This window comes from Toxorhynchites rutilus, chromosome 1 (assembly GCF_029784135.1).
Source record: "Toxorhynchites rutilus septentrionalis strain SRP chromosome 1, ASM2978413v1, whole genome shotgun sequence".
Taxonomy (NCBI): Eukaryota; Metazoa; Arthropoda; class Insecta; order Diptera; family Culicidae; genus Toxorhynchites; species Toxorhynchites rutilus.
In genome coordinates this window covers 121,608,116-121,635,518 of record NC_073744.1, presented here as the reverse complement: position 1 = coordinate 121,635,518, position 27,403 = coordinate 121,608,116, and the positions used below count along the sequence as shown (strand labels likewise).

General features: G+C 39.1%; 1 protein-coding gene across 1 annotated transcript; it reads left to right on the top strand.

The window, feature by feature from the left end:
• The first annotated feature begins 244 nt into the window (after positions 1-244).
• On the top strand, positions 245-21,948 carry LOC129763538 (alanine--glyoxylate aminotransferase 2-like). Its single transcript, XM_055762710.1, has 7 exons — positions 245-579; positions 9,703-9,821; positions 17,727-17,961; positions 20,429-20,522; positions 20,672-20,874; positions 20,931-21,150; positions 21,242-21,948. Exons 1-7 carry the CDS (start codon positions 506-508, stop codon positions 21,770-21,772), a joined length of 1,476 nt encoding a protein of 491 aa, XP_055618685.1. The 5' UTR covers positions 245-505; the 3' UTR covers positions 21,773-21,948.
• The last annotated feature ends 5,455 nt before the right edge of the window (positions 21,949-27,403 follow it).

Here is a 27,403-nt window from a genome sequence, read left to right as displayed (position 1 = left end):
AACACAACAATACAATACATTATATATGTTGCAGTTAACACCCAAAACTTTCACTAGAAATAATTTATATGGCAGAACAACGTATGCCGGGTCAGCTAGTTTCATAATAAAAATTGTTCAAAGGGTGTGAGAATAATCTGGCAACACTTCATTTAACATATGATCGCGAGAGAGACTGCGCTCGAAAAAAAATAGTACGAAGAGCTATGTGAGATGAGAATACAAATACCGGCGAGCCTCCAAGGTTTTCCTCAGTCTCGTGTTATCATCCCAACGGTAAGCGCTACGCGTGGTTTTGTGTGCTTCTATTATCACCTTGAACAATTCGTTAATCATGATATGGTTCCTAAACTTTATCAAGTGTTAGTTTTGCTTATAACGTTAGATCAACAAAATAAATCAGAAAGTTACAGCTGATAATAGTGTGTATCTGAAACATAAATTATTCGTGATTTATCTACACAAGAGATCGGCCACATCGCACATTGCGCGGAAAAACTAAAGGATGCTGAATATCATGGAGGTCAAGGAGGATATGCCAAAAACTGACACCATACAACTACGGAACAAGTATATCGGGTAAGTTGTGGGAAGCAAATAAGTGATTTACAAACTCTATCAGTGTAAGACTTTCATGATATGTATTTGGTTCAGATATATTGTGATACAGCTATCAATGTCAATACCCATTACCTGGAATCATAACTTCGGCGCGAGAACAAAGTCACTTGTTCGTATTTCGTTATCAAATGATTATTCTGAAGTATTATACCATTTGTTCTTGTTGTAGAAATGTGTTGTGAAATGAATCAAAAATGTTTAATCAGGCGGGATCGAACTTTGTGTTCTCATGTTTTGAAAGTAACATATTGAACACTTCTGTGCTAGGTTCCTAGAGCAGGGAAACATCTGTGATAAATTCACATGAATATGTAACATGTGATTTTCAATTACAACGTTTACACTTTTGCGTGGAACATATCGCGAATACATTTGTGAATTTATCTACCAATGGGAGACGCGCAGTCGCCTTAAGAGAGTTTTCATCACCAGAAAATGCTTTTATACCACGAATATATAGAACAGATATTTCGTTTGCAACTTCTCCCTAATGAAACAATCCATCTATAGGTATAGATCTCGCCATTGAATACCTCCCATTATATTTGCACGTTCTTCGTAACGAAATGAAATTGTATTATTACGATTACAAGTGAATAAAAGTTTAAGATGAATCTTCCAATAAACACCGACATGAAAGTCAAAGGTCAATGTCTCAAAGATGCTCATGTCCAATCTCGTAGTACGTAACGGAAGAACATAGTACATCCTTGTGGTTATATGAAATGCGAATTAGAATCAAACCACATAACAAGCTCAATCAAAGTACAATAGAACCCCGATTATCCGCGAGTGGATGATGCGTGGTGCAGATTATTCGCAACAGCGAGTTCGATAGTGAATCTATAGACCTTCCTGGAATTTGCCAGTGAGTGGTAGGATCATGCTTTTTGATTTTGTTCATAGCTTCCACATTATCTGACCACTGGTGCACACGACCTTATAGATGAATAGTTTAATAATTTCTGTATCGATGAAACATAGGTTTCATACTAAAATGTCTTTTTCTTTTTTTTGTACTCTATTTTAGTCCATTACAGGGCGCACTCGTTCATATACGGTCTCCGATTTCTTTTCACTGTATATAGAAGAATCCTGTATATAATCGAGTCCATTTTTTTTTAATTCGTTTTTATGCATATATTTTTTGTTTTTAGTATATAAAAGAAGGATTTAATTTTTGATGCATTCTCTCAAAGTCATAAAATACCTTTCTCACATGAAAAAAATAAATTTATACAGAAACTCTCAGGAGGTGATAGACGATCATATTTGATGAAAAATATACTTCTACGCATATGTTCGAATTTCAACATTGATATGATATGTTTTATAGAACTTTTTTTTGTTTCGGACTCTGTTGCCTCAAACTGACTACATTAAAAAGTACGCTAGGAGGACAATCCCGTTGCTTCCATTTGAAAGATGAGAAAATTTAGTACAGGATATAGTAGTGGAGCATCTAAATTAGTGGATTTAAATAACATTTTGAAAGTTGGTAATTTTTAATGTGTTGCACCACGCATCATCCACTCGCGGATAATCGGGGTTCTACTGTACTTTGATTGAGCTTGTTATGTGGTTTGATTCTAATTCGCATTTCATATAACCACAAGGATGTACTATGTTCTTCCGTTACGTTAATTTTATCCTGAAAATTAATATTAAACTTAATTATTTCTATCAATTAAATTAAAGCTCTCTAACCGCTCTATAATTTATTCTTTGATACACAACTTCTATCTCTCTTAACTTCGCTGCAATATCGATATAAACAATAAAAAGTAAAATGTACAGTGAGGAAAGGGTGCCAACGAAAATGGACATCTCTAATTTCAAAAAGTTATCCCATAAAAAATATTGACCACCTCGAAAAAACACCCTATGTCAAATATCAGCTCAATCGGGCTTAAGGAGGGTAGCACAAAGCGGTAAAAGTTTACCATTTTTCGAAATCGAAAAATCACCCGGCAAAAAAATTTTTTTTTGAGATAACTGTAAATCTCGACGTGTTATGCAATTTTAAGACATTTGGCATCAAAATTTTTTTTGGAAAATCCCGATTTTCGGTGATCTTTCGTTTTTCAAAAAAACTCAAATTTTAACGTCTGTTAGAAAAACGTTGATCACTGGGACTGACAGTTACAAAATAAGGAAAGGAGTCGTGCACAAATTACGTAACGCGAGAGGTGGGAGGGAGTTGAGTATAAACACTTTCGGTCTTTTATACATACTGTCTAATATACCAGGAATTTGTAATTCTAAATCTTCCCGCCTAACCTTTTTTAAATTTTTAATTTGAAAAAAACGTCTAGAAAATGCTCTTCATCTGCAAAACACCTTTTGTACAACACATGACAGACTACTGAAATGAGCATTTGCTACAAGCTTTTTTAACACTAGAACTACCAACCTGTAAAAAAACGGTTGTATCAGTTTGTGATACCTCAATCGGATTACTATTAAATAAATGCTAATTAATTATCGGCACAACAAGTTTATTTCACACGCTTCTTATAATCCACTCGAATAATAATGACAGTTCCTCATCCCAGGCCCGTACTTCAGGAGTGCCTTGTTCACTCTTCACTCAGAGTCGTACTCGGGTACCACATCTCCCTTTTTTCCGAAGCAGAACTTCACAGCTGATAATCTTCGAATCTGACTGGCTTCCTCTTAGTACGTCCCTGACGAGAAGGTACTGTTACTTCCGGTACATCTTCTAGCTCGAAACCAAAGAATTCATCTTCTGATGATTCACAAGCTTGTCCACGGAATTGGTCACCTTCGTTTCCACTCAAAGGAACAGTGCCAGAATCAGGAGCGTTTTGCGAGGCCAACTGAATAGGCTTCGCTGGAATGTTAGGACTTGCAATCTTCTTCAAATGAGCGGTGTTTCTATCAAATGCTTTTCCAGTTTCGGGATCTTCCACGGTGGCTCGAGGTCCTGATCTAGATACTACTAGATATCTCTTGGGGTTGAATGTTGTCTGCAACTTGTTACCTGGTAAAAGATTCTGCATTAACACTGAATCTCCCACATCTATCGATCTTCTCGCCTTTCGTCGCAAATCTTCTTGGTCCTTTCCCTTCAATTTCATCTCGAAGTCCTTATCCGCGAATTCTGCTCGGGATGGTGCCGTCTCTACATCTTCCAGTGCCGGTATTTTCGATCGGATTGTTCTGCCATATAACAGTTCTGTTGGTGTACGACCTGTAACGGAATGTGGTGTGGTGTAGTACATCACTAAGTAGTCGTGTAGATCCTGTTTCCAATTTCTTCCTAATGCATTGCTTATCTGAAGCCTTTTCAGTAGCGATCTATTCTGTCTTTCCACAAGGCCGTTTTGTTGTGGCCAGTAAGGAATCGAATGATTCAGATGTATTCCGTGAACCTTACTGTACTCCTCCAGCTCGACTCCTATAAACTGATTAGCGTTGTCTAGTGTGATCGTCCGTGGATATCCCAATCTTGTGAAAATCTTATCCAATCTAGCAACCGTATCTCTCGCAGTGATCTTCTGCATTAACTCCACTTCCTTATAACGACTGTAGTAGTCAATGATGACAAGTAAATATACTCCATCCGGCATTGGCCCAAGAAAATCGATTGCTATGTCCACCCACGGTTTATTAGGGAGTGGACGGCGTGACATGGGTTCTGGTTTACTTGGTAATCCTACCAGTCGGCAACCCTCGCAGGCGGTTACGTATTCAGTGACTTCGCGGTCCATTCCTGGCCACCAAACTCGATCTCTGAGCCGCCGCTTCATTACCGACTCTCCGGGGTGGCCCTCATGAGCCAATTGCAGCATTCTGGGACGAAGTTAACTGGAACAACGAGCTTGCTTCCTCGAACAATCATGTCTCCTACCAAACCCAGTTCACTACAAAAAGAGGCAAACGTTCTTACTTCAGGCTCATTCCATGTTCCAGAGTTTAAAGATCGTTTTACTAAATCCAGGACTCGATCTTCCTTCGCAGCTTCTTCTAATTCATGCACGTCGATAGCCACGGACTCTAACACAGCCAAAACCAGGAACTTGTTTTCCGCGTCAAATTCTTCAGCAGCATCATGTTCAACCAAACGAGATAATGGGTCTGCTATGTTGTTGACTCCTTTACGGTATTTCACGACAAACGTGAAAGACTGAAGACGAAGGACCCACCGCTCGATTCTTGGACAGGGTCTAGACATTGGATTGAAAATCGCCTCAAGAGGCTTGTGATCAGTCTCAAGCTCAAATTTTCTCCCTAGCAGGTACGGTGAGAACCGCTCAACTGCCCAAACCAGAGCAAGTGCCTCCTTCTCAGTTTGGCAGTATCGGCGCTCGGTCTGTGTGAGGCTTTTGCTAGCATACGCAATTGGCCACGGATCGTCATCATTTAAACCATCAAACTGTATCAATACAGCGCCAAGTGCAACGGGCGAAGCGTCCGCAATAACACGCGTTCGAAAAGAATTGTTGAAAAACTTCAATAGTATGATATTCGATATCATTTCTTTCAACATCGAAAAAGATTTTTTTTGGTCTTCGTCCCACACGAACTTTACGCCGGAACATGTTAATTTACGTAACGGAGCGGTGGCGGTTGCCAAATCCGGTAAAAAACGTCCGATGTAGGAAACGAGGCCCAAGAAGCTCCGTACTTCTTCTGAACAAGAAGGGGCACGGAATTTCTGAAGAGCTTCTATTTTTGCCCTTGATGGTTCAATGCCCTCTGAGGAGATTGTATGTCCTAAAAAGTCTAATTTCTTCGCCTTAAAAACGCATTTGTACTTGTTCAGGAGTACTCCGTAGTCCTTGAGTGTGGACAGTACTGATTCGAGAGCTTCGTCGTGTTCGCTTTCAGTTTCACCGAAGACTAAGATGTCATCGATGAAGTTTACCGTGTGTTTGCTACAACGGCTCAATATTTGTTCAAGTATACGCTGGAAGATTTCGGGAGCAATAACAATGCCATACATGAGACGCTTGTAACGAAAAAGTCCCATGTGTGTAATGAAAGTCGTTATGTAGCGACTATCTTCCTCGAGTTCAACCTGGTGGAAAGCCTCTTTGATGTCAAGGCGACTGAAAAACTTAGCGGAAGTGAACCGTGGGAGGAAATATTCTATAGTGGGCATGAGATGTTTTTCCCTCAGGATAGCAACATTTGCGCGGCGCATATCTACACACAACCGCAGATCACCATTGTCCTTAACTACGGTTACTAGGGGTGAAACCCACTGACATCCACCTTCAACTGGCTCGATTATGTCATTAGCCAACAGGGATTGTAATTTATCCTCGATTTTTTTCATCAGCGCGATGGGAGGGCGTCGTGGTTGCTGGCATACTGGTTGAACGTACTTGTCTATCGGAATAGTAACTTCCACTCCTTTAATTTTTGGGAAGGGTCGTTTCTCTTCAACCATAACTGATCTCACGCCATGAGAACTAGGCAAACCAATAAAAAGTACACCCAATTCGGTAGCGGTTGTTCTACCCAGAAGACACTGCTGTCCGCCTTGAACTACATAAAATATAGCAGCCTTTTGAACCGTTCTACCCACATCTTCAACCGTTACATGAGTTTCAAAGGATCCTAGCACAGTTAAGGGTGATGCCTTCTCTCCGTATGGTAGAAAAATCTCGTCACACTGTTCACACTGATTCCATAGTTTAACGCCATTCGTTTTCAGATAACGCCAAGATTCATCGTCAATTATATTTTTCTTGCACCCCGAATCAACTAACATCTGCATCATGACTCCGTCAACTTTCACCCAAAGCAATTCATCGTCGTCACGTATGTTGAAAATGAAATTTCTATCCTTCGTGTCTTCAGTTTTGTTTGAGTGAATTTCAATCTCTCGGATACGATCCGGCTTCACACGTTTGTTACTTTTAGGTAGTTCATCGAATTTTCGTTTCATTTGAACAATCGTACGGCATTTGTTGGCGAAATGCCCGATTTGTTTGCATTTGTTGCATTCCTTGCTCCTTGCTGGACAAGCAACATCGTTTCCGAAATGACCTTGCCGGCCGCACCGTGTACATTCTTTCATGGACGAGTATCGAATTTTATTCACGCTGCTAGTTGACTCATAATCAATCGGTACGGATTCCGAGTGAACGTTACTAGTCGAATTCATTGTTTGAGCTTGAAGCTTAACAGACTCATACGAATTTACAATCTTTGTCACCTCATCGATGTCCAGTGTATCTCTTTGTAGTAGTTGTTCTTTCAGTTCAGTAGGAGCAAACAGAATAACCTTGTCGATTACGCTAATTGATCTGCTTTCCTCGGCGGACTTTCCAAAGTTGCATTTACTATCTTGTTCTTGACAGCGAAGCATGAATTTGGCAATAGTTTCATCGGAGCCTGGTTTCAATGTCCAAAAGAAGTTTCGCTCAAAGGTGTCGTGCTGCTTTGGAGCGAAATAGGAATCAAGTTTGCTGATAGCCACCGAAAAAGTGTCAATTCCATCTTCGACATTATGTTCCACATCGGCTCCCGGGATAGAAGCAAATACTTCTTGTAAGTTAGGTCCAGCTTTCGCGAGAAATATATTTCGGATCCGTGTCCTATCCTTTTCTCCGGTGGCAGCAACGATGTAATCGAAATTGCGCTTGTACTTAACCCATTCATATCGCACCGCATTTCTTGGTAATGCCTTGAAATTGAATTGTTGAATATCCCACTTTTCCATCTCTCGTCAACGTTCGAAACGTGATTCAACCTTAAAGACGCTATGTGCAAATATACAGTTTTTTCCGGTACGCTCTGAATTCGCCTTGCTGGCTTATCAATCGCTGCTTAACAGCCGCTATCGTCTGATAGCATATAGTTTTCGCTCGTAGCGATGATCGCTGTTTATTTCCAGCCGCTACCCTTTGGTAGCCTCAAACTTATCGCTCGAAACGATCGCTGTTTCTAACAGCCACTACGCACTGGTAGTCTTGTAACAGAAATCGCTGTTTATCTCTATCAGCCGCTACTTTCCCGTAGTATAAAATCCGCTGCTTTTCCCGGCAGCTACTACTTCGACGTAGTATAGCGCTCCTGTAGATCCAAAACACAAACATGATCATAACCTCACTTTTGATGAAGAAAACAAATTATCGTACAAAACGGAATAAATTCCACAAATGATAGTACTTTACCTTTCTTCTCGATTAAAGTTTACCTCGTCGCCAAATGTGATACCTCAATCGGATTACTATTAAGGGGGTATTCTAGTCTAGAAATCTGAAAAAATCGAATTTTTTTTTTTACCATATTTCTGTAGTTTAGGCATTCAAGAATATACTCTAGGAAGGACTTATCGAAAATCCTATTATTTACCTAGTTAGAGCCATCTTAGTGATGTGGTATCTAACCTGTCACGGCCATCACAATGAACTTCAAACGCGTTTCTCTCGGAACTAGTTTTTTTCTAACTGGCGTACACGATATCTCAAGTTCTACTGAACCGATTTATGTCAAATTTATATGAAAATAATCTGCATACATCTCTCTATCGCATGAACCAATAAAAAATTATAACTTTTTAATTTTACTATTTTTAAAAAATCGGTAAACGCAAAAAAAAACGTTTTAAACAGCATTTTTGTTTTCAAACGGCCGCCATTTTGTTAAAACCCATGTTTTTGACTTGTCCGAGGTTCATGCCATAGCGACATCTTTACTGATTCAGAATCTGTTCGATTTTTTTGTTTCAGATAACCAGAAGGACTGGAATCGTGTACGCCATGGCACAACTTTTTTTTGAACACCCTCACTTCACCAGCATGTAACTATTCTAATTATGAATATTTTTTTTCCGTCCTATTTTTGTTTTATTGTTGAAAGATAGATAAACGAATAATGATATAATGGATAGTAAAAATATTCTTTGTTTTATTTTTACGGAGTTCGAAAAAACGTCCGAAATTCGTGTCTCTACACTAGAATACCCCCTTAAATAAATGCTAATTAATTATCGGCACAACAAGTTTATTTCACACGCTTCTTATAATCCACTCGAATAATAATGACAGTTCCTCATCCCAGGCCCGTACTTCAGGAGTGCCTTGTTCACTCTTCACTCAGAGTCGTACTCGGGTACCACACAGTTCACAAGATTTTATTCAATATCGTAATGTTATGACTTTATCTTTTTAATTTTATTTCCCTTGAAATTATTATATTTTGAATCTCGGCCATTTTATTTTTTTCTCAAAAGCTCATTAAAAGCTGAACTAGTTTTATCTAGTATCTGTAAAAGACTCTAAGGCGTGCATAACAAATTACGTAACGCTAAAAATGTGACTTTTGGACAACCTCACATCTTATGATTCTTATATGCAAGTAGTGACTTCGAAAGAACAATTTCATAGTCAACAAGTTCATAAAATTTTGAACAAACAGAGATGGAAGATTAATGCTCACATCTGTTGGGATTGGTGCCCGCTCAGAAACGTGTAGTAGGCTAGAAATATTGTGGCGCGAGTATGAAGCCTCACAGAAAAAAACGTTATCCCTATTTCAAATTTATTCTGGGGTCAAGGTAATGGGGGCGAAGTCCCCATTAAACGAGGATAATGAATCGAGTCGACCCAAGAACATGAATGTACCCGAGGACAAGATTAGAATGGAAATCGTATTCTTCATAATGTTCATGGGAGCAAAAAAATTTGTTCAGACACAAAATGTTTTCATGGCTACCGATCCACACAGAAAAAAGCATTGGTTAAAAAATTAATCCGCTCATTGCCGTTTCATCTTTTCTTGGAGAAACAATCATCATAACATAGTATTTCTATATTCCTCAGTTCCCCAGTTAGAGAATTTCAGTTCAGGATTTTTTTTTATATCACTGGAATATTAACTGGAAAAGATGTTGTTCTTCAACAACAAATTTTTGAATTATCTTCCAAACAAGGTAGACGAATTTGTCTACAAATGGATCTTGTATCATAATTCAAACAGTCTTCCAAAGTCTAAATAATCCAAATATTGTGTCATGGTATAATACACCGAAAAGATACAAATACGGTGTAACGCATCAGTAATACTTACCTTGCTCCAATTTTTTCGCGTCTTTAATTGCAGTAAATCCTGCCAATTGTTCTACAAGAGCGATCCGTTGAAAATAGTTCGTGGTCAGGGGCAGTACATGTACGACGAGGAAGGCACGCGGTATCTCGACTGCATCAATAACGTAGCCCATGGTAAGTCTGTTTTATTCGTTTATTGCATGTTTCGCTTTTCATAGTCCGCTGCCCCAAACTACACTCGTCTCTAATCGATTTATCCATTCAAAATTAAATCATTGTATGAAAGACCATCAATACGACTCAAAACAAAAAGAGATAAACAAAAATCGCTAATTTATAGAGACGCGATGTCTACGGCATTCGATTTGTAGTTCATTGTATTATAAATAAGACACAGTCCGGGACTGAAACAGAAAACCTCCATAAATATGTTTTTTTACTTATCAGCACGTGTTTTGTCTGCTGACATCAGTTGAAATAACTATCTGGCATAAAAATAAGTTTTTGTCTCTGAGCTTTAAAAAAGAAAGATGAATGATCTCTATTTTGTGTGACGCTTGAGTAGTTCAAGAGTTTATTCAAATTCATCTGTTTACACGACACCGGTGCTTGCGCCGTCAACTGCGTAGATGTATGCTCTTCTCTGTTCTAATTATTCAGTCTCGGAGTTTTTTTTCACTTCATTCACGATTTGGCATGGCAATGGTAAATCTGTTTCCGAGTGACGCAGATGACCCCATATGTTATCGGTAACAGTATATTTCATGATATGAAATGAGCAAAACTGAATAGTTAGGCACTTTGCGGCATATACAATAATCCTTATCTAACTTAGCTGTTTTTTGATAATCTCTGGCATTGTGGCTCGTTTGGACAAACGAGTCGCTGAATCCATATAAGCTGTATAACGCGTGAAAATGTTGATAGCTCGAATGTTTGCCTACTATTATATAATAAACAATTCATTGCTCGTTCATATGAGCATTCTTATTTTTCTGTGCACTGATAATGAATATTCCATAAATAGTGGTAACCCTAATCCAATACTGTTTCGAATCACGTTCGTATAAAATATGGTGACGCTATGAAAATTCGATTCCCACGTGAGATAAGCGTGATGCGATTTGACAAGCTCTCGTGTTCATAGCAATCGGCTGTAGCTGCGTAGCGATGTAGGGGAACCGCGGGTAAGACGGACAGTGGGGGTATAATGGAAAGGTAGTTGATTTGTATAGTTGCATTTCATGTATCTGTTGATGGGAACCCCTTCTACCTGCTATTATATAATATTTAAACCATCCTATGACAATAAATACAGATAAAAACTGGAATAGGAAAACAAAAACCGAAAGGCAAACATGATTCCGCGTGTGGATGTAATTTTTCTGGCTTCGATATTAAGTATTTTGAGTGGTTCAATTGTAAAATTGAATTCGCTGATGGTTATATTTCGATTTGTGAGTTGACAAAGAAGCGATATTAGGTACGTAAGGAAAAGCAAATTCTTCCGTAAGATGTAAATTTAAATTATTGAAATAATTGCACTGGTGGGGTTGAAATGGACAGTCACATCATAATCACATCCAATGCATGATGGAAAGTGAAGGGAATAATATTCAACTCATTTTTATATTGCTTTCTCTTTTTGTTCTATTTCAGTTACTGGACACACAAACACTGAGAGAGAACGAAATTATCTCTCTCGCGAACGATAAACTTCTACGCTTCGTTTATTATTAACCTGTCCATGTTCGCTCCACTACATGTCCATTATAACCGCATCGATAAAAATGTTGAAACATTTTTTATAAAGCATTTGGCCAATTATTTCGAAAACCAGTATATTGAAGTGTAAGAAACTGCTTTAAAGTTTTGGAAAACACGAGTTTCCGAAGATACAATTGAAGTTCTTCTTAACATGCCCGTCTTACCCCAATTTCCCCTACATTTCGACCCAGTGCAACTTGACGCGACAACATTTTGGCTCACTAGAAACACGTTTCTGCACATGGTCATGTGATGGGTGTATACTGTACAGGTATAGAACTTTGCGTTGAAATAATGAAAGCTATCTAAATTAAGGAAATACCCTTCTCCGAATTTTCTTTCTTCTTCACTTCGCATTTTTTCTCCTTTGGACGGAGACGCTAAAAAAAGACAGCTCAAAATGGACGATCTGTTTTTGATGCGCGAAGAAAGATTCTCGGTGATTAGTTTTAATATACAGCCAGTCTTCAGAATGCAACCCGGTGCTGATGTGTAACAAGATTTTTGTACCCAGTTGAGCTCCCACTCCCTGTATACACTTGCGCTCTGGCGAATGTGCACGCTCCGAAACACAGATGAAATGTTTTGTTGTCAACGCCGTTTTGCGCTGAGTTTTACGCTGAATTTTGCGCCGTGTTTGCGCCGTATTTCTATACTGCGCGCTTGAATCTGGATTGCTCTTTCTGTTGAGAAATTTTTCTTCATACAAGCGTATACGGCTCGCATGGAGGCGCGCTGTTGTTCTTATGCTTTGCTTAGAGCGAGCGGAGACAAAGCGGGCGCTAGAATTTGATGTGTATGTTTGTGTGTGTGTATAGAATGAGGCGCGAATCACACAAATGAGAAGAGATGTTTAGCATCTGAATTCTGCGCCGGGTACATTTTGTGCTGTCGTGTTTATGAATTTTGTGCACTTCGCGCCAAGAGAGAATACGGGTTTGATTTGAACGCGCGCTGATGAAAATTAAAATCAAGCGCAGCGCTGCGTTTGTTTTCTGAATACTCTATACATCCATTTCATGCCAAACCGATATAGTTTTTCTCATATTTTCGTCAAAAGTTGTAATTTTGTTCTTTATCGCATAACATTAGACCCTTTTTTTTATTAGGGTGCTCATTTCCATTTTAGGGTGATCGGAAAAATCGATTTTTTCCATGTTTTCCCAAAAACGACTTTTTTCATAGATTTATAACTTTTGAACCACTCATTGGCTTCAATGTGATATGTCGATCATCTAACTCGGTTCAGTGGTTCAAAAGTTATGAATCATTGACCACATCGGACCACCCTAAAATGGTAATGGGCACCCTAATAAAAAAATAAAAAAATACGGGTCTAATGTTTTGCGATAGAGAACAAAATTATCACTTTTGACGAAAATCTTCAGCCATTCCATGCCAAACCGATATAGTGGTTGAGACAATATTCTGCATAGAGTAATAAACATAAATAACAAATAAATAAATAAATAAACAGCCAATAAACATTTCGCAGGAAGTTCCGAATGAAAAATCGGGATAACTATTTTTATTGGCACCAGAAATAAAGTTTCTCTGTGTTGAGTATGTTGAGGACAACACTTTTAAAATGCCCAAGAAAAGGCAATATTCTGAAGAAAGCCTAAATTATCAATGGATAAATATGATGACAGTAAACTCAAGCAATGATAAATGTAACATCTACTTGTGAATTCGAATGTTTTCATTCAAAATTGGTGATTTCTAAAACCGAACAAACCATGATCATTTTTTGGCCAAACCATGATCCCAGGTGGTCAAACCATGATCATAATTCCTCTTTAAGGAAAATCGTTAAAAACATAAAAATTTGAATAATTTCAACATCTTATGGTAGTATTAGCAACTAGAGACTTGGGGCTTTTCAACAAATCCAAACTCGTATCGATTATGTGTGATTTTCATGAAGAAAAATCGATTTGCATTTACTAGTTGCGTAAAAACACCCCAAATCGGACAAACCAAGATCATTTACCCTACTACGTTCTAACAGCAGAAAAGATGGGAAATCACTTTTTAACTATTGAAATGGTTGCCAATAGCATTTGCCTTTTTGGATTGTCAGTCACACTGAATTTTCAGCCAGCAGAAATGGCCTGGAATTGTTCTGAAGTTTACTAATTTTTTTTGCAGTGTTTAATAACGTTTAGATGTAGCGATCCACGTTGTTGATGAAATGATGGAATATGCTCCAAAGCGAGAAATGCGAATTGGGTTGACTCAAAATCGCATAGTGTCCACACTATAGGTCATCATTTCCGATCGATGATGCACGAAGGGTTCTCAAAATAACGTTATAACGAACAGACGATGTGCATCGACTGCTTTCTTCTTCAGAATGATAATAACATTTATTTTAGTTCAATATCAAAATGACAAATAGGTCAAATCGAAGGAATGCATGCAACATAATTTTATCTGTCACACCTGGTAGGAACTAGGATTTGGTTTAAATTCCGAATTAAAATTCGGAATAGGTCATGGAGTAGGTCATTTATTCTAGATCAGATGATCACCACTCCTAACACGCATTAGCGAGCGGCCGAGTACAATTGAATTAAGCAGTGAAAGATATATCGCTCTCACTGCAAGATAAGATAGTCGAGTTTTCATTAGGAACACCTATCACATTTTGTGGAATGTACGATGATTTACAAGTTTTCGAGTGAATAAATTACTCTTACGATCTTAAGTCTGTTATTATTTTTCATGTGCATGTCCTGAAGCAAAATACAATTCCTGGCATTGCAACTTCATGTTATTTATAAAAGTGCTACCAAGAGCTTCGTTATCTATCTCTAAATATTGTCTTATGGACATAATTATTACCTCTGTCGCTGTCGTCTGATGAAACGAGGCAGTGTGCGCATAATTAAACTACCAATTGCATGAGTAGGCATCCTTCCAGTTCGAGCACTTACTATTGATCGTAGTCAAGCCTAAAATTATCGATGGTGTAAGCTCAACCTGTTTCACGCTATGTCAAAGAGTAACCTTAAACGTGTTGCCTGACACGCGTGTTTGCAACAAAATCTCCATCAGGCCACCCGTGTCGGAAGCTAATGTTTTTTTACATAGGATTACGTCTTTCGAGAACATATTGGGGGTACAAATTTAAGAACAAAAATCGATTGCAACGTGAAAAACGTCCAATACAAACGCTTATTGCTCAGTCATTTCATGATGGATTAATGAGATTTTTGTGTCATTCAATTTCGGCACTCCATAACAATTTATTACATTATCTATCATCTATATATATAAAAATGGATTTCTGTCTGTCTGTCTGTCTGTCTGGTATGAAATTGGTATGTAGGGGTTTTAGAGGCCGGGGAAGGTTTTCGTGATAGTTTGAGACCCCTCCCCCTCTCTAAGGGTGGCTGCCATACAAATTAAACACAAATTTCTACATTACTCGAGAATTAATCAAGCAAATGAAACGAAATTTGGCATATGGAGGTTCTAGGGTGCAATGAATATTTCTATGGTGGTTAGACTTTCCACCCCCCTCTCCAAGGGGGGGGCTGCCATACAAATGAAACACTAATTTCTGCATTACTCGAGAATTAATCAAGCAAATGAAACCAAACATGGCATGTAGAGGTTTCAGGGTGCAATAAATGTTTTACGGTGGTTAAATACTCCTCCCCCCTCTCTTAGGGGGGGCTGTCATACAAATGAAACACAAATTTCTGCATTAGGCGAGAATTAATCAAGCAAATGAAACCAAATTAAGCATATTGAGGTTTTAGGATGCAGTAAATGTTTCTATGGTGGTTAGACTCTCCATCCCCCTCTCTAAGAGGGGGCTGTCATACAAATGAAACACTAATTTCTGCATTACTCGAGAATTAATCAAGCAAATGAAATCAAATTTGGCATGTAGAGGATTCAGGGTGCAATAAATGTTTTTACGGTGGTTAGATACTCCTTTCCCTCTCTTAGGGGGGGAGGGGGCTGCCATACAAATGAAACACAAATTTTTGCATTACGCGAGAATTAATCAAGCAAATGAAACCAAATTAAGCATATTGAGGTTTTATGGTGCAATAAATGTTTCTATGATGGTTAGACACTCCACCCCCCTCTCTAAGGGGGGGGGGGGCTGCCATACAAATGAAACACAAATTTCTGCATTACTCGAGAATTAATCAAGCAAATGGAACCAAATTTTGCATGTGGAGGTTTTAGGGTGCAATAAACGGTTCTATGGTAGTTAGATACTCCTCCCCCTCTCTTAGGCGAGGCCGTACAATTGAAACACAAATCTATGCATAACTCGAGAATTAATCAAGCAAATGAAACCAAATTTTGCATATGGAGGTTTTAGGGTGCAATAAATGTTTTTACGGTGGCTAGACACTCTACCCCCCTCTCTAAGGGAGAGCTGCCATACAAAATTCAACGGGGTCGATTAGAAGATCAATCAATGAACAGTTCTGCGATTGGACCCATGAAGTAGGGAAACATGAATGTTTGAAGGTATTGATAACAAAAAACAAATTTTGGGCGGGACGAAGTTTGCCGGATCAGCTAGTATAAAATAATATATTAGGTTGGCGAAAAAGTTATCCATTATTTTCTCTGTAGCTGGTAGCTTTAGTGATCAGTATCTCACGTAATATCGATCATACAAGTTCGAGTTTAGGCTCGTTGTAAATGTGACATTTCACACTAAAAAAATGTTTTGCTGTTTTTTGTTAGTTCCATTCAGTTGTGAGTTGCAGTGTGTCAATGGTCAATGGTCAACAAAGAGAAAATTCGATACGCTCAACACTTTTTCTTTTACAAAGGCGAAAATACAAGTCAGGCCACTGAAATTGTGAATGGTGTTTATGGTGCCGATACTGCAACAGTAAAATACGTGCAGTTTAATAAATAAAAATAATAATTTTTAAATGTTTTCTTTTTAATTTAAGAATGTTTTTTTAGTGTCATACACTAGACAGATCCTTACTGTCAAAAAATGGACCGTTTGAAGCCAGCGGTTGACCAGAAACGTCCAGAATTGGCCAACAGAAGTGACGTTGTGTTCCATTAGGCAAACGCAAGGCCACACAATTCCAAGAGCTTGATTAGTATGTTTTAATGTATCCACCATATAGTCCGATTATCACCTTTTTTCGCATTGCAAAATTTCCAGAGTGACAAGGAATTGGGATCAAGAGAAGATTGTTAAAATCTATTGCAAGAGTTTTTCGCCAATAAGAACCCAGACTTCTATGATAGAGACATTATAAAGCTACCAACAAACAAAGATACCAATAAAAATTGGTAACAAATTTTACAACAAAACAGTGCATATTTGATCCAAATCGGACAATCCAAAGCATATTAAAAATAATTTTGAACTTCACCCAAAAATAATGGACTTTCTCCCCCTTTTTCAGTCATTTCATGATGGATTTATGAGATTTTTGCATCAATCGATTTAGGCACTCCTTAACAATTCATTAAAACGAATAAAATAATATATTTCATGAAACTAACTATCAAACAACTGAAAACCTCAACGGTTAACTGAGCGGACTTTCGAAAAAGTTTTTCCCATATGTTTTACATATCGAATTAGGTTTCGTTAGCCCAATTTAAATTCGCATTGAGGCATGGCACCATCGTGTTCCGTTGGTTTTGAAGCGAAAATGGCAATGGGTTGAATAAACTGAAATGCAATGGGTAGAACACTCAGAAAGTAAAAATTATTAGAAAAATGTCTTTTTCATGTCAAATATGTGTTCTATAGAATAAAGTAACATGATTTTGTGATGAGAAAAATTCCGCTCAACTCGGAAAGCAGACATGTAAAGATAAGTTGAGGCGCGAACGATATTACATTGGTGCGTTTCTTCATTATTTCATCCATACAGAATACAGAAGCCATCTTGTGCAAGGTCTCAGAGGATTTTCATCATATCTCATTCCACATCGGCATTTTCGTGGTATCGTGATACGCACCATCCAACGACCAATTACATTCCTTCTGCCATCATCATTCGGTTGTAACACTGATGGAGTGTACAAACAATACCCAACAACCAAACAAAAAAGGCCTTTTCAGGGCCACCAAATCATAAAAAAGAGTTTACTGATATTCAGAATCAGCATGCAACAGATAGTCTAACGAAATCCTACGTGAACTATATGGTCGTGTCTCGGGCATAACTCTTTTGTAACTTTTTTTGATAGATTCCTCACTTGTCACCTTACTATTCGACATGAACAATTTAAATATATTTCATATACCCAGTGGCATAATTAAAAAAAATATATATATATTTTATTTTTAATTCACAGTTGGTCATTGCCATCCGAAAGTAGTGGAAGCCGGCTCACGTCAGCTCGCTACTCTTTCGACAAACAATCGCTTTTTGCACGATGAACTCGTCAAGTGTGCCCAAACATTGGCCACCAAAATGCCTGGGAATCTCTCGGTGTGTTACTTCGTTAATTCTGGATCCGAAGCAAACGATTTGGCATTGCGTCTGGCGCGACAGCACACCAAACGGCAAGAGGTCATTACGCTGGATCAGTGAGTATATATTATCATGCCTCCCTACTTAAATCACCTTTCACATGGCTCAAGTATTTCTGTAAATCAACGGTAGCGTAAATGTGTGTTTCAATGTTGACAAACTGTTCAGCAAACATTAACACTAGAATTACCGACCGGTCAAAATGACCGCCTGTATCATTTGTTTACAAGATTTTGTCATGAAATTTTATTTAATATTTTCTAATAATGTTATTACTTTTCCTAAACATAGTTTGTTTCCTTTGATTTTTTTTATATTTTAACTACTGAATATCACACTGGTCAAAATGATCGGTTTGGTTGAAATCGGTATATAAAAAACTGCGTTTCACAACTATAGAACCACTAATTTTTTCTGAGTTTCGAGAGATATGTAAGAAGTCGGTTGAATTGAAGTATATAGTGTAGAATACAATAACTATCTTCATTCATAAGATTGGCCATTTCAACTTTATTGTTCTGTTTAGGCGCGAAACATTCAAAAAACTAAAATTCCAGTGTTTCATAGTTATAGAACCATATGGAAAAACTCTCACTCCTTTACAAAATTAACTTCAATTTAACATGAATTACGATATGTTTCTAATTCTTAGGTCATCTTTAGTTCTCAATCAGTTCAAATAACCTATTCGGGGTGGTCACGACCAAGCTGCGCCATGTTGTAGTGTGTAGTGTGTTCTACGCAGAGGATACTGCTCGTTTAAGCTCTTCAAATGACTCACACTTCTTGTAAGCTGCATCTACTATTCTTCCGATCACTCCTCATAAGTTCTTGACAGGGTTTTGATTTGGTAAACAAACTGACCAGTCCCGAATCTGAAGCCCTTATTCATTAAACCTTGCCATGACCTTCCAGATTTTATGAATTTATGCCAAATTACCCAATTATCAAATAATTTTTTATGCAAGAATATCAACATGGGGCAATTGAGCTTACTGTTGTTTTTATGAAAGCTGGGAACATACAATAACTTGTTTTGTGTTTTTTCGGAAGATTAGGCATAAAAACATCGTTCTATGAAGAAAAGTGATAATTGTCAAAAAGTAACATGGGACAACTATACGTATGACGGCGCCAGTGGTTGTATGGTTAGCGTAACAGCCTCACAATCCGATCGGCCTGGGTTCAATCCCAGCTGGCGTCGTTGGGATTTTCTGAGGCGAAAAATCTCTGGTTACGTCTTCCTTCGGAGCGGAAGTAAAAGAAGTTGGCCCGGCTCATGAGTTGTTGAGTCTGATAGGTAGGAACAGGTGGAGTCGCCTCCCTGATGTCGGTGATTGGCACTAAAGTGGCGGAAATAGGCCGACGAAAAATAAGCGAAGATAAAAAAAAAAAAAAAAAACTATACGTAGAACGGCAGTACATCGATTCAAATATACATTAATGTGACTCTCGAACTGTATCTGCCTGATATACATACGAGGGCAGTCCGATAAGTACTTAGCCTACAAAAAAAAACAGAAATTTTGGAAAAGTGGCGATTTATTTCTCAACATAGTTTCCTTTTAGCTCAACATAGTTTTTTTTTTAGTGGATCCATGTTTCGTCGACGGTAACGAAACGACGCTGAAACTCCTTTGGATTTCGCTAAAACAGCGTCAAACACTGCTCTGAAGTGGTCTCATGGTTGCGCTTGTTGTCTGGAGTGAGCAAACGCGGTACTCATCGCGCCAACAGCTTTCTCATGCCCAAAATTCCATGCAGGATATGACCCACGTGGTCTTTTGAGATGCCTACTGTTCCAGCTATCTCGCGCACCTTCAATCGGCGGTCTGCCAATACAAGATCGTGGATTTTTGCCACGTTATCCTCCGTGGTAGCCATTACCGGGGCATCTGGGCGTGGCTTACAGAAACCGACGTGCGACCACGTTGAAACTCGTTAAACCAAATTTTGACGGTTGCCATCGAAGGAGAAGAGTCATCGTATACAGCGTCTAAGCGCTCTTTGATTTTGCTGCGCGATTTCCCTTTCGAAAACAAGAATCGAATCATCGACCGATTTTGCTCTTTTTCCATTTTTCTAAAATCCGCGGACACGCCCGCTTCCACACACGGTCAAAACAAAACTACGAGTCGGATTCGGCTATTTACGAGAATGTACTATACCATAATAATCTCTCTTGCGATACTGACACCATCGGGCGATAAGGCTAAGTACTTATCAGACCGCTCTCGTATATGATGTCGAATAATTCAATTTTACGACGGTGTACATCATGAAACCGATGTTTGTTATACCCAATTAGGACTTAATCTGTCGTGATAAATAAAATAGAACTTTTTGCATTCAATAAGATTTTAGATATATACGATGTTAACTTTGATCGATATTCTTTACGACTGTGATTCGATATCACTTCATATACGGCTTAGAATATGTCAAGTTATACGATTTTGCATGTTTACTGTGCGTGTCGCCAGATCGACGAATAGTTTCTGATCTATCCTTCGCTTGTTACAGTGCTTACCACGGTCATGTGTCCGCGGTTATGGACATTTCTCCGTACAAATTTAATCAGTCCGGTGGAGATCCGAAACCGGACTTTGTCCACGTAGTAAGTATTTGGACCTAAGCAAATAATCGTTCGCTCTTGCATTGCATTGCCACACACACATCGCCGAATCATACGACATTAGTATACATCAAGTGCCAGAGAAAATTTTGCGCCACAGAAAACTATGAATTGCTTCCATCTTCCAAAAGGCATCCTGTCCTGACATTTATCGTGGCAAATACAAGGACTGTGACTACCCAGAAGGTACTGACCTTGGTCAACTTTATGCCGATGAAGTTGCTAGGCTTGTTGAACGTAGCCAGAATGGAATCGCTGCTTTTGTAGCGGAATCTCTGCAGAGTTGTGGCGGCCAAATCATTCCACCGAAGGATTACTTCAAAAAAGTGTACAAGTATGATTGATAATCATTATGTTTGTCTCAGATATTTAATTCTTATTACCATTCAGAATCGTTCGCGATGCTGGCGGTGTAACAATAGCCGATGAGGTGCAGGTCGGATTCGGACGTGTTGGAACACATTATTGGGCGTTTGAGCTACAAGATGTCATTCCAGATATTGTGACAGTGGCTAAACCAATGGGCAATGGGCATCCGGTAGGGGCTGTTGTCACTACACCAGAAATTGCAGAAAGCTTCGCTTCTACTGGTATATGCTATTTCAATACTGTAAGTAGCGTGTTATGCGTATGATCATTGAACCTGTACATTCTTCTGCTGATGAACAGAACCAATAATAATCTAATTTTCTATCATACAGTACGGTGGTAATCCGGTATCCTGTGCGATTGCAAACGCCGTAATGCAAGTTATCGACGAGGAAAAACTTCAGGAAAGTGCTATGCATGTTGGAAACTACATCTTAGAACAATGTGGAACTTTGCGATATGAGTACGATTGCGTTGGCGATGTCCGAGGAGCGGGTCTATTCGTTGGAATCGAACTGGTTACAGATCGGAAGGCTCGAGTTCCAGCCACGAAGAGGGCCAAAATGGTGGTTGATAGGATGAAGAACGTGCACAAAATTCTCGTAAGCAGTGACGGTCCGGATGATAATGTGATTAAGCTCAAGCCCCCTATGGTATTCAACGCCGCAAATGCTGATGAGTTCTTATGTGCGTTCCGTGAATGTTTAACTCATTTTGGAAATCTCGAACAGGTGCAGGCGAACGGTGATGTGTGCTCCGTTGCTCTGTTATCGGAGTCTACAGCGTCTGCGGCGTCTGGTTTGTGTAATTTGACGAAAGCTACCATAAACGAAAAGCGCGATAATCTCATAAAATCTGCTTAAAATGAAACTCAGCTGTCGAACGGTTTATAGTAATCAATTTAAAAATATATACTTATTTGTTTTAAAAATAGGCAAGCCAAACAATTCATGTTAGCATAAAGCTTTTTTGTATCCCATAGGCAATTTATTGTTTACTGTATTGATAACTAAATAAACATATCGATAAACAAACACGATATCGTAGACAGTGATGCTTTTCTACAAATTATATCACTACAATCTTGAGAGTCATTCTATCTAGAGGCGAATGAACTGAAAAGTTTAAAGCCTCTTTAATCCAACTCATCATCATCATTCTATCTTATTTTTTGAACTTCCAAATTTAATGTTTGACGTAGAACTACGTCTTTCAGGAAGGGTGCCAAATTAGAAAACAGGTCAAATTTTTCATGAAATAAAGTTTTTTGATATGTTATACATTACAAATCCCTAATCCCTAAACGGTAAGCATTTCCATTTTCCCATACATTTGTTCTGCCGATTTGTGTGCTTTCCATAGAAATAAGCAATTAACGTACGTACACGGTTTCTGGTTATAGATTACTAAATCAAACCTAATCTGAATTTTCGGTTCTTTTCCTTCTCGAATTTTGACATTTCTGTAGTGTTTTTTGACCATCTTCGTACCTATCTTTTTCGCACTCGCGAAGAATATGAAATAAAAAACTTCAGCTGCGAATGACGGATCTCTATAGTAGCAATTCCGAAAAAGAACATCCCAAAGCCCATAAGGAGAACGATTGTAAGTTGCTATTCGCGGCTACTACTTAGAGAGAGATAACTCTCCACCGTTGCGATTGAAGTTCGATGCAGAGTAGGCGCGTTTGATAACGGAACATATCGCCGGGAATATTGGATTTAGAGGAGTTCTCTTGGTTACCTTATCAGGTTATCAAAAAATAACTCCCTTTTGTCCCGTTTGCTATGAAGCGTACGCGCGATGCATAATATCTTCAGGTTTCTTGAGGAGTTCTCTCGAACTCTCAGGGTTCCAAAAGATAATTCTCCCCTTCCAGATTAGATATACGGCCGGTACCATTAGCTTAAGAGTTCTTCTGGTTATCTTTCCAGATTTCCTAATAATAACTCACCGCCGTCGCGAATGGAGTTCTATAAAATGTATACGCTATGAATAACATCGGGATGATTGATTTTCGAGTAATTCTCTCAGGTTTCCCACAGTTAATTTTCCATCGTTACGATTAGATTCCGATGGGAAAAGATGCGATAAATAATAGAATGTTTAGCCGATCCAATTAATTGTACAGGTTTTCCTTTTCAGGTTACCTAAAAATAATCTTCCCCGCATGTTGTAACACATGAGATTTTCGGATTTTCATTTTGTCAAATGGTCGATTGGTGTAAACGGATGTAAACGGAAGGAAGAATACTTGGTTCTCATATTTTTTTTTTTTTATTATTAATTCGTTTATTTTTACAGGCTCAGTTACTTAAGTTTAAAGGAGCCGAATTCTTAAATATAATTTTAAAACTATATATATAAACAATTTTCTTAGATCTATGGTTAGTAAGGTGGAAAACCGATTACTCGCGGTGTACTCGAGTTTAGGAGGGTGACATATTTTTAGGAGAAGGATGGGATATAAGGAAATTGTAACAATGTTGATGAACACTCATTTCTTAAATCTATTCGTATATCTATAGTGTATTTACATTTCAACTTATTCTACTATTTATAGCAAGGGGACGAATTACCCGCAAAGGAAGGAAAGGAGGGTATAAGGATGTAGGGACAATCACACACGAAGATCTATAGCTTTAAGGAAAACATATATATGGGACAAGTAATCAAGGTCTAACCGAGCCAACACATCTCTCACCGGAACATTGGGCTGCCTTCCTCTAGCCCGAAGAGAATTTTCTAAATTCGATCTGGCAACAAGATACACCTCACACGCCCAAACAACGTGTTCGATGTCGTGGTAACCTCGGCCACAAATGCAGAGATTGCTACCGGCCAGATTGAAACGAAAGAGTAACGCGTCTAACGAACAGTGATTGGACATGAGTCGGGAGAAGGTGCGAATAAAGTCCCGACTCAAGTCTAGACTTTTGAACCACGGTTTGAGGCTAACCTTAGGGATAATCGAGTGAAACCACCGGCCCAATTCATCTTCATTCCATTTGCGTTGCCAGTTAGCGATGGTATTTTTGCGGACTAAAGAATAAAATTCATTGAAGGCGATTTGACGCTGATAAATATCGCCTTCAATTGCACCTACCTTTGCTAATGAGTCAGCCCTCTCATTACCCGGAATGGAGCAATGTGAAGGGACCCAGATAAAGGTAATGACATAACAGCGTCTGGATAAAGCACTCAAAATTTCTCGTATTCTCTCAAGGAAGTACGGCGAGTGCTTTTCCGGCCTCACTGAACGGATAGCTTCGACAGAGCTAAGACTATCCGTTACAATGTAATAGTGTTCAACAGGTCGTGAGGCGACGCTGTCCAGCGCCCAATGAATTGCTGCCAATTCAGCAATATACACTGAGCAAGGATTCTGAAGACTGTGTGAGGTGCTAAAAAATTCGTTGAACACTCCAAATCCTGTGGACTCGTTTATAGTGGACCCATCAGTAAAGTACATATTATCACAATTGATACCCCCATACTTTTCATCGAAGATCATTGGAGCGATCCTCGATCGTTGGTAATCTGAATATTCATGGATATCTTGCTTCATGGACAGATCAAAATGCACAGAGGAATTGATGTAGTCAAGGAAACAAACACGGTTGGGAATATACGAAGAAGGATCAACCTGCATGGAGATGAATTCATGATATGAACTCATGAATCCGGAGTGAAAATTTAGCTCGATCAGCTGCTCAAAATTTCCGATCACCAATGGGTTCATAACCTTACACCGGATGAAGAACCGAAGAGATAATAAATTGAAGCGATCTTTTAGTGGGAGTATGCCTGCCAAAACCTCGAGACTCATGGTATGCGTTGAGGGCATACATCCCAACGCGATACGGAGACAAAGATACTGAATTCGCTCGAGTTTAATGAGGTGTGTTTTGGCAGCTGATTGAAAACAGAAACTGCCATACTCCATCACTGAGAGAATAGTTGTTCGATACAACATTATAAGATCTTCGGGATGGGCTCCCCACCAGGTGCCGGTAATTGTACGGAGAAAGTTTATTCTTTGCTGGCATTTTTTACTCAGATACCTAATATGGGCCCCCCAAGTACATTTGGAGTCGAACCAGACCCCAAGATACTTGAATGACATAGCATGAGTGATCGGTTTACCCAAAAGTTGAAGCTTTGGTTTTGCTGGTCTATGCTTCCTAGAAAAAACCACAATCTCTGTTTTCTCCGTGGAGAATTCGATCCCTAGCCCAATGGCCCAGGTTGAAAAATTGTTCAAAGTATCTTGTAAGGGTCCTTGCAGGTCGGATTCGTTTGATCCTACGACAGACACCACTCCATCATCTGCAAGTTGTCTTAGGCTGCAATTTTGTGTAAGGCAATTGTCGATGTCGCTTACATAGAAGTTGTACAAAAGGGGGCTTAAACATGAGCCCTGGGGGAGGCCCATGTAAGAGACCCGACTTACTGCCGAATCTCCGTGAGAAAAGTTCAAATGTTTCTCACAAAGCAAGTTATATAACATATTATTCAATAGAGGCGGCAGACCCCGAGAGTGTAATTTGTCCGACAAAACCTCTATTGAAACAGAATCGAAAGCCCCCTTTATGTCCAAGAATACTGAAGCCATTTGTTTTTTTTCGGCGTAAGCCATTTGAATTTCTGAAGAAAGCAACGCAAGACAATCATTCGTCCCCTTGCCCCTGCGGAACCCATATTGTGTATCTGAGAGTAGGCCATTCGTTTCAACCCATCGATCAAGGCGAAACAAGATCATTTTCTCCAACAATTTCCGTATACAAGACAGCATTGCTATTGGGCGGTACGAATTGAAGTCGGACGCGGGTTTTCCGGGTTTTTGAATAGCTATAACTCGTACTTGTCTCCAATCATCTGGAACAATATTATTCTCCAGAAACCGATTGAATAAATTCAACAAGCGATGTTTCGCCACATCAGGGAGGTTTTTCAGCAAGTTGAACTTAATTCTATCCGATCCCGGAGCAGAATTGTTACAAGAAAGCAGAGCAAGAGAGAATTCTACCATCGAAAACTCGGAATCAAGATCGCACCTATCTTGTGGTATATCTCGAACAATTTTTTGCACAGGAGCGGAATCAGGACAAACCTTCCGTGCAAAATTCAAAATCCATCGATGTGAATATTCTTCGCTTTCATTCGTTGAATAGCGATTTCTCATGTTTCGAGCCACTTTCCATAATTTTTTCATTGACGTTTCTCGTGACAAACCTCCCACGAAATTTCGCCAATAAGCACGTTTTTTCCCTTTGATTAAGTTTTTAAATTGATCTTCAAGGGCTAAATACGTTTGAAAATTTTCAGGGGTTCCACGTTTCCGAAAAGCTTTAAATGCATTCGATTTTTCTACATAAAGCTTGGAACACTGGCTATCCCACCATAGATTGGGAGGCCTTCGGCGAATAGTGGAACCTGGGATGGGTTTCGTTTGAGCGCGAACTGCGCTGTCATAGATCAAACGAGAAAGGAAGTTATACTCCTCCAATGGAGGTAAGCCATCTCTGGAATTGATGGCTAGAGCAATCGCGTCCGCATATTTTTTCCAGTCAATGTGTCTTGTGAGGTCATATGCCATGTTTATAGATTCAGAAGAATTCGACCCAATGGTGATGGAAATTTTGATTGGCAAGTGATCACTACCGTTGGGGTCCTGGATTACATTCCACTTGCAATCTAACGATAGTGAATTCGAGCAAAGCGAGAGGTCAAGAGCACTTGGGTTAGCAGGAGGTTTAGGTACACGTGTTGTTTCCCCAGTATTCAAAACGGTCATATTGAAGCTGTTACAAAGGTCATAGATCAACGATGAACGATTGTCGTCGTACTGTTCCCCCCAGGCAGTTCCGTGAGAGTTGAAGTCTCCCAAGATCAATCGTGGCTCAGGAAGGAGTGAGCACATGTCAACAAGTTGCTTGCGGCTAACCGCAGCTCTCGGAGGCCAATACAAGCTGACAATACAGAGGTCTTTGCCTCTGATGTTTGCATGACAAGCAACAGCTTCGATCCCTCCAATAGGTGGAAGGTCAATTCGAAAAAATGAGTGGTACTTATTGATCCCCAATAGCACCCCTCCGTATCTGTCATCACGGTCCAAGCGTATAATATTGAAATCGTGGAAAGAGAGATCATCTCGCGAAGAAAGCCAAGTTTCGGACAGAGCAAAAACATCACAATTGGAGTTATGAATTAAAAATTTGAATGTATCCAATTTAGGGATAAGACTACGACAATTCCACTGTAAAACAGTGATATCTCCGACCTCTCTATTTAAATTAGACATCAAGAGAGATAATCATTGCAAGGAGGGGCCATGTTTGCATCAATTGTTGCAAAATTGTCTTTAATACTGGAAGCATTGATATGACAAGGGTTCTGATGGAGTCGGAAACATTAAAACACTTGAAGATTTGGTCCAAAAGGTCAGACAACTTTATAAATCCCGATTGGGAAGTTGAACTGGACGGAAAAAC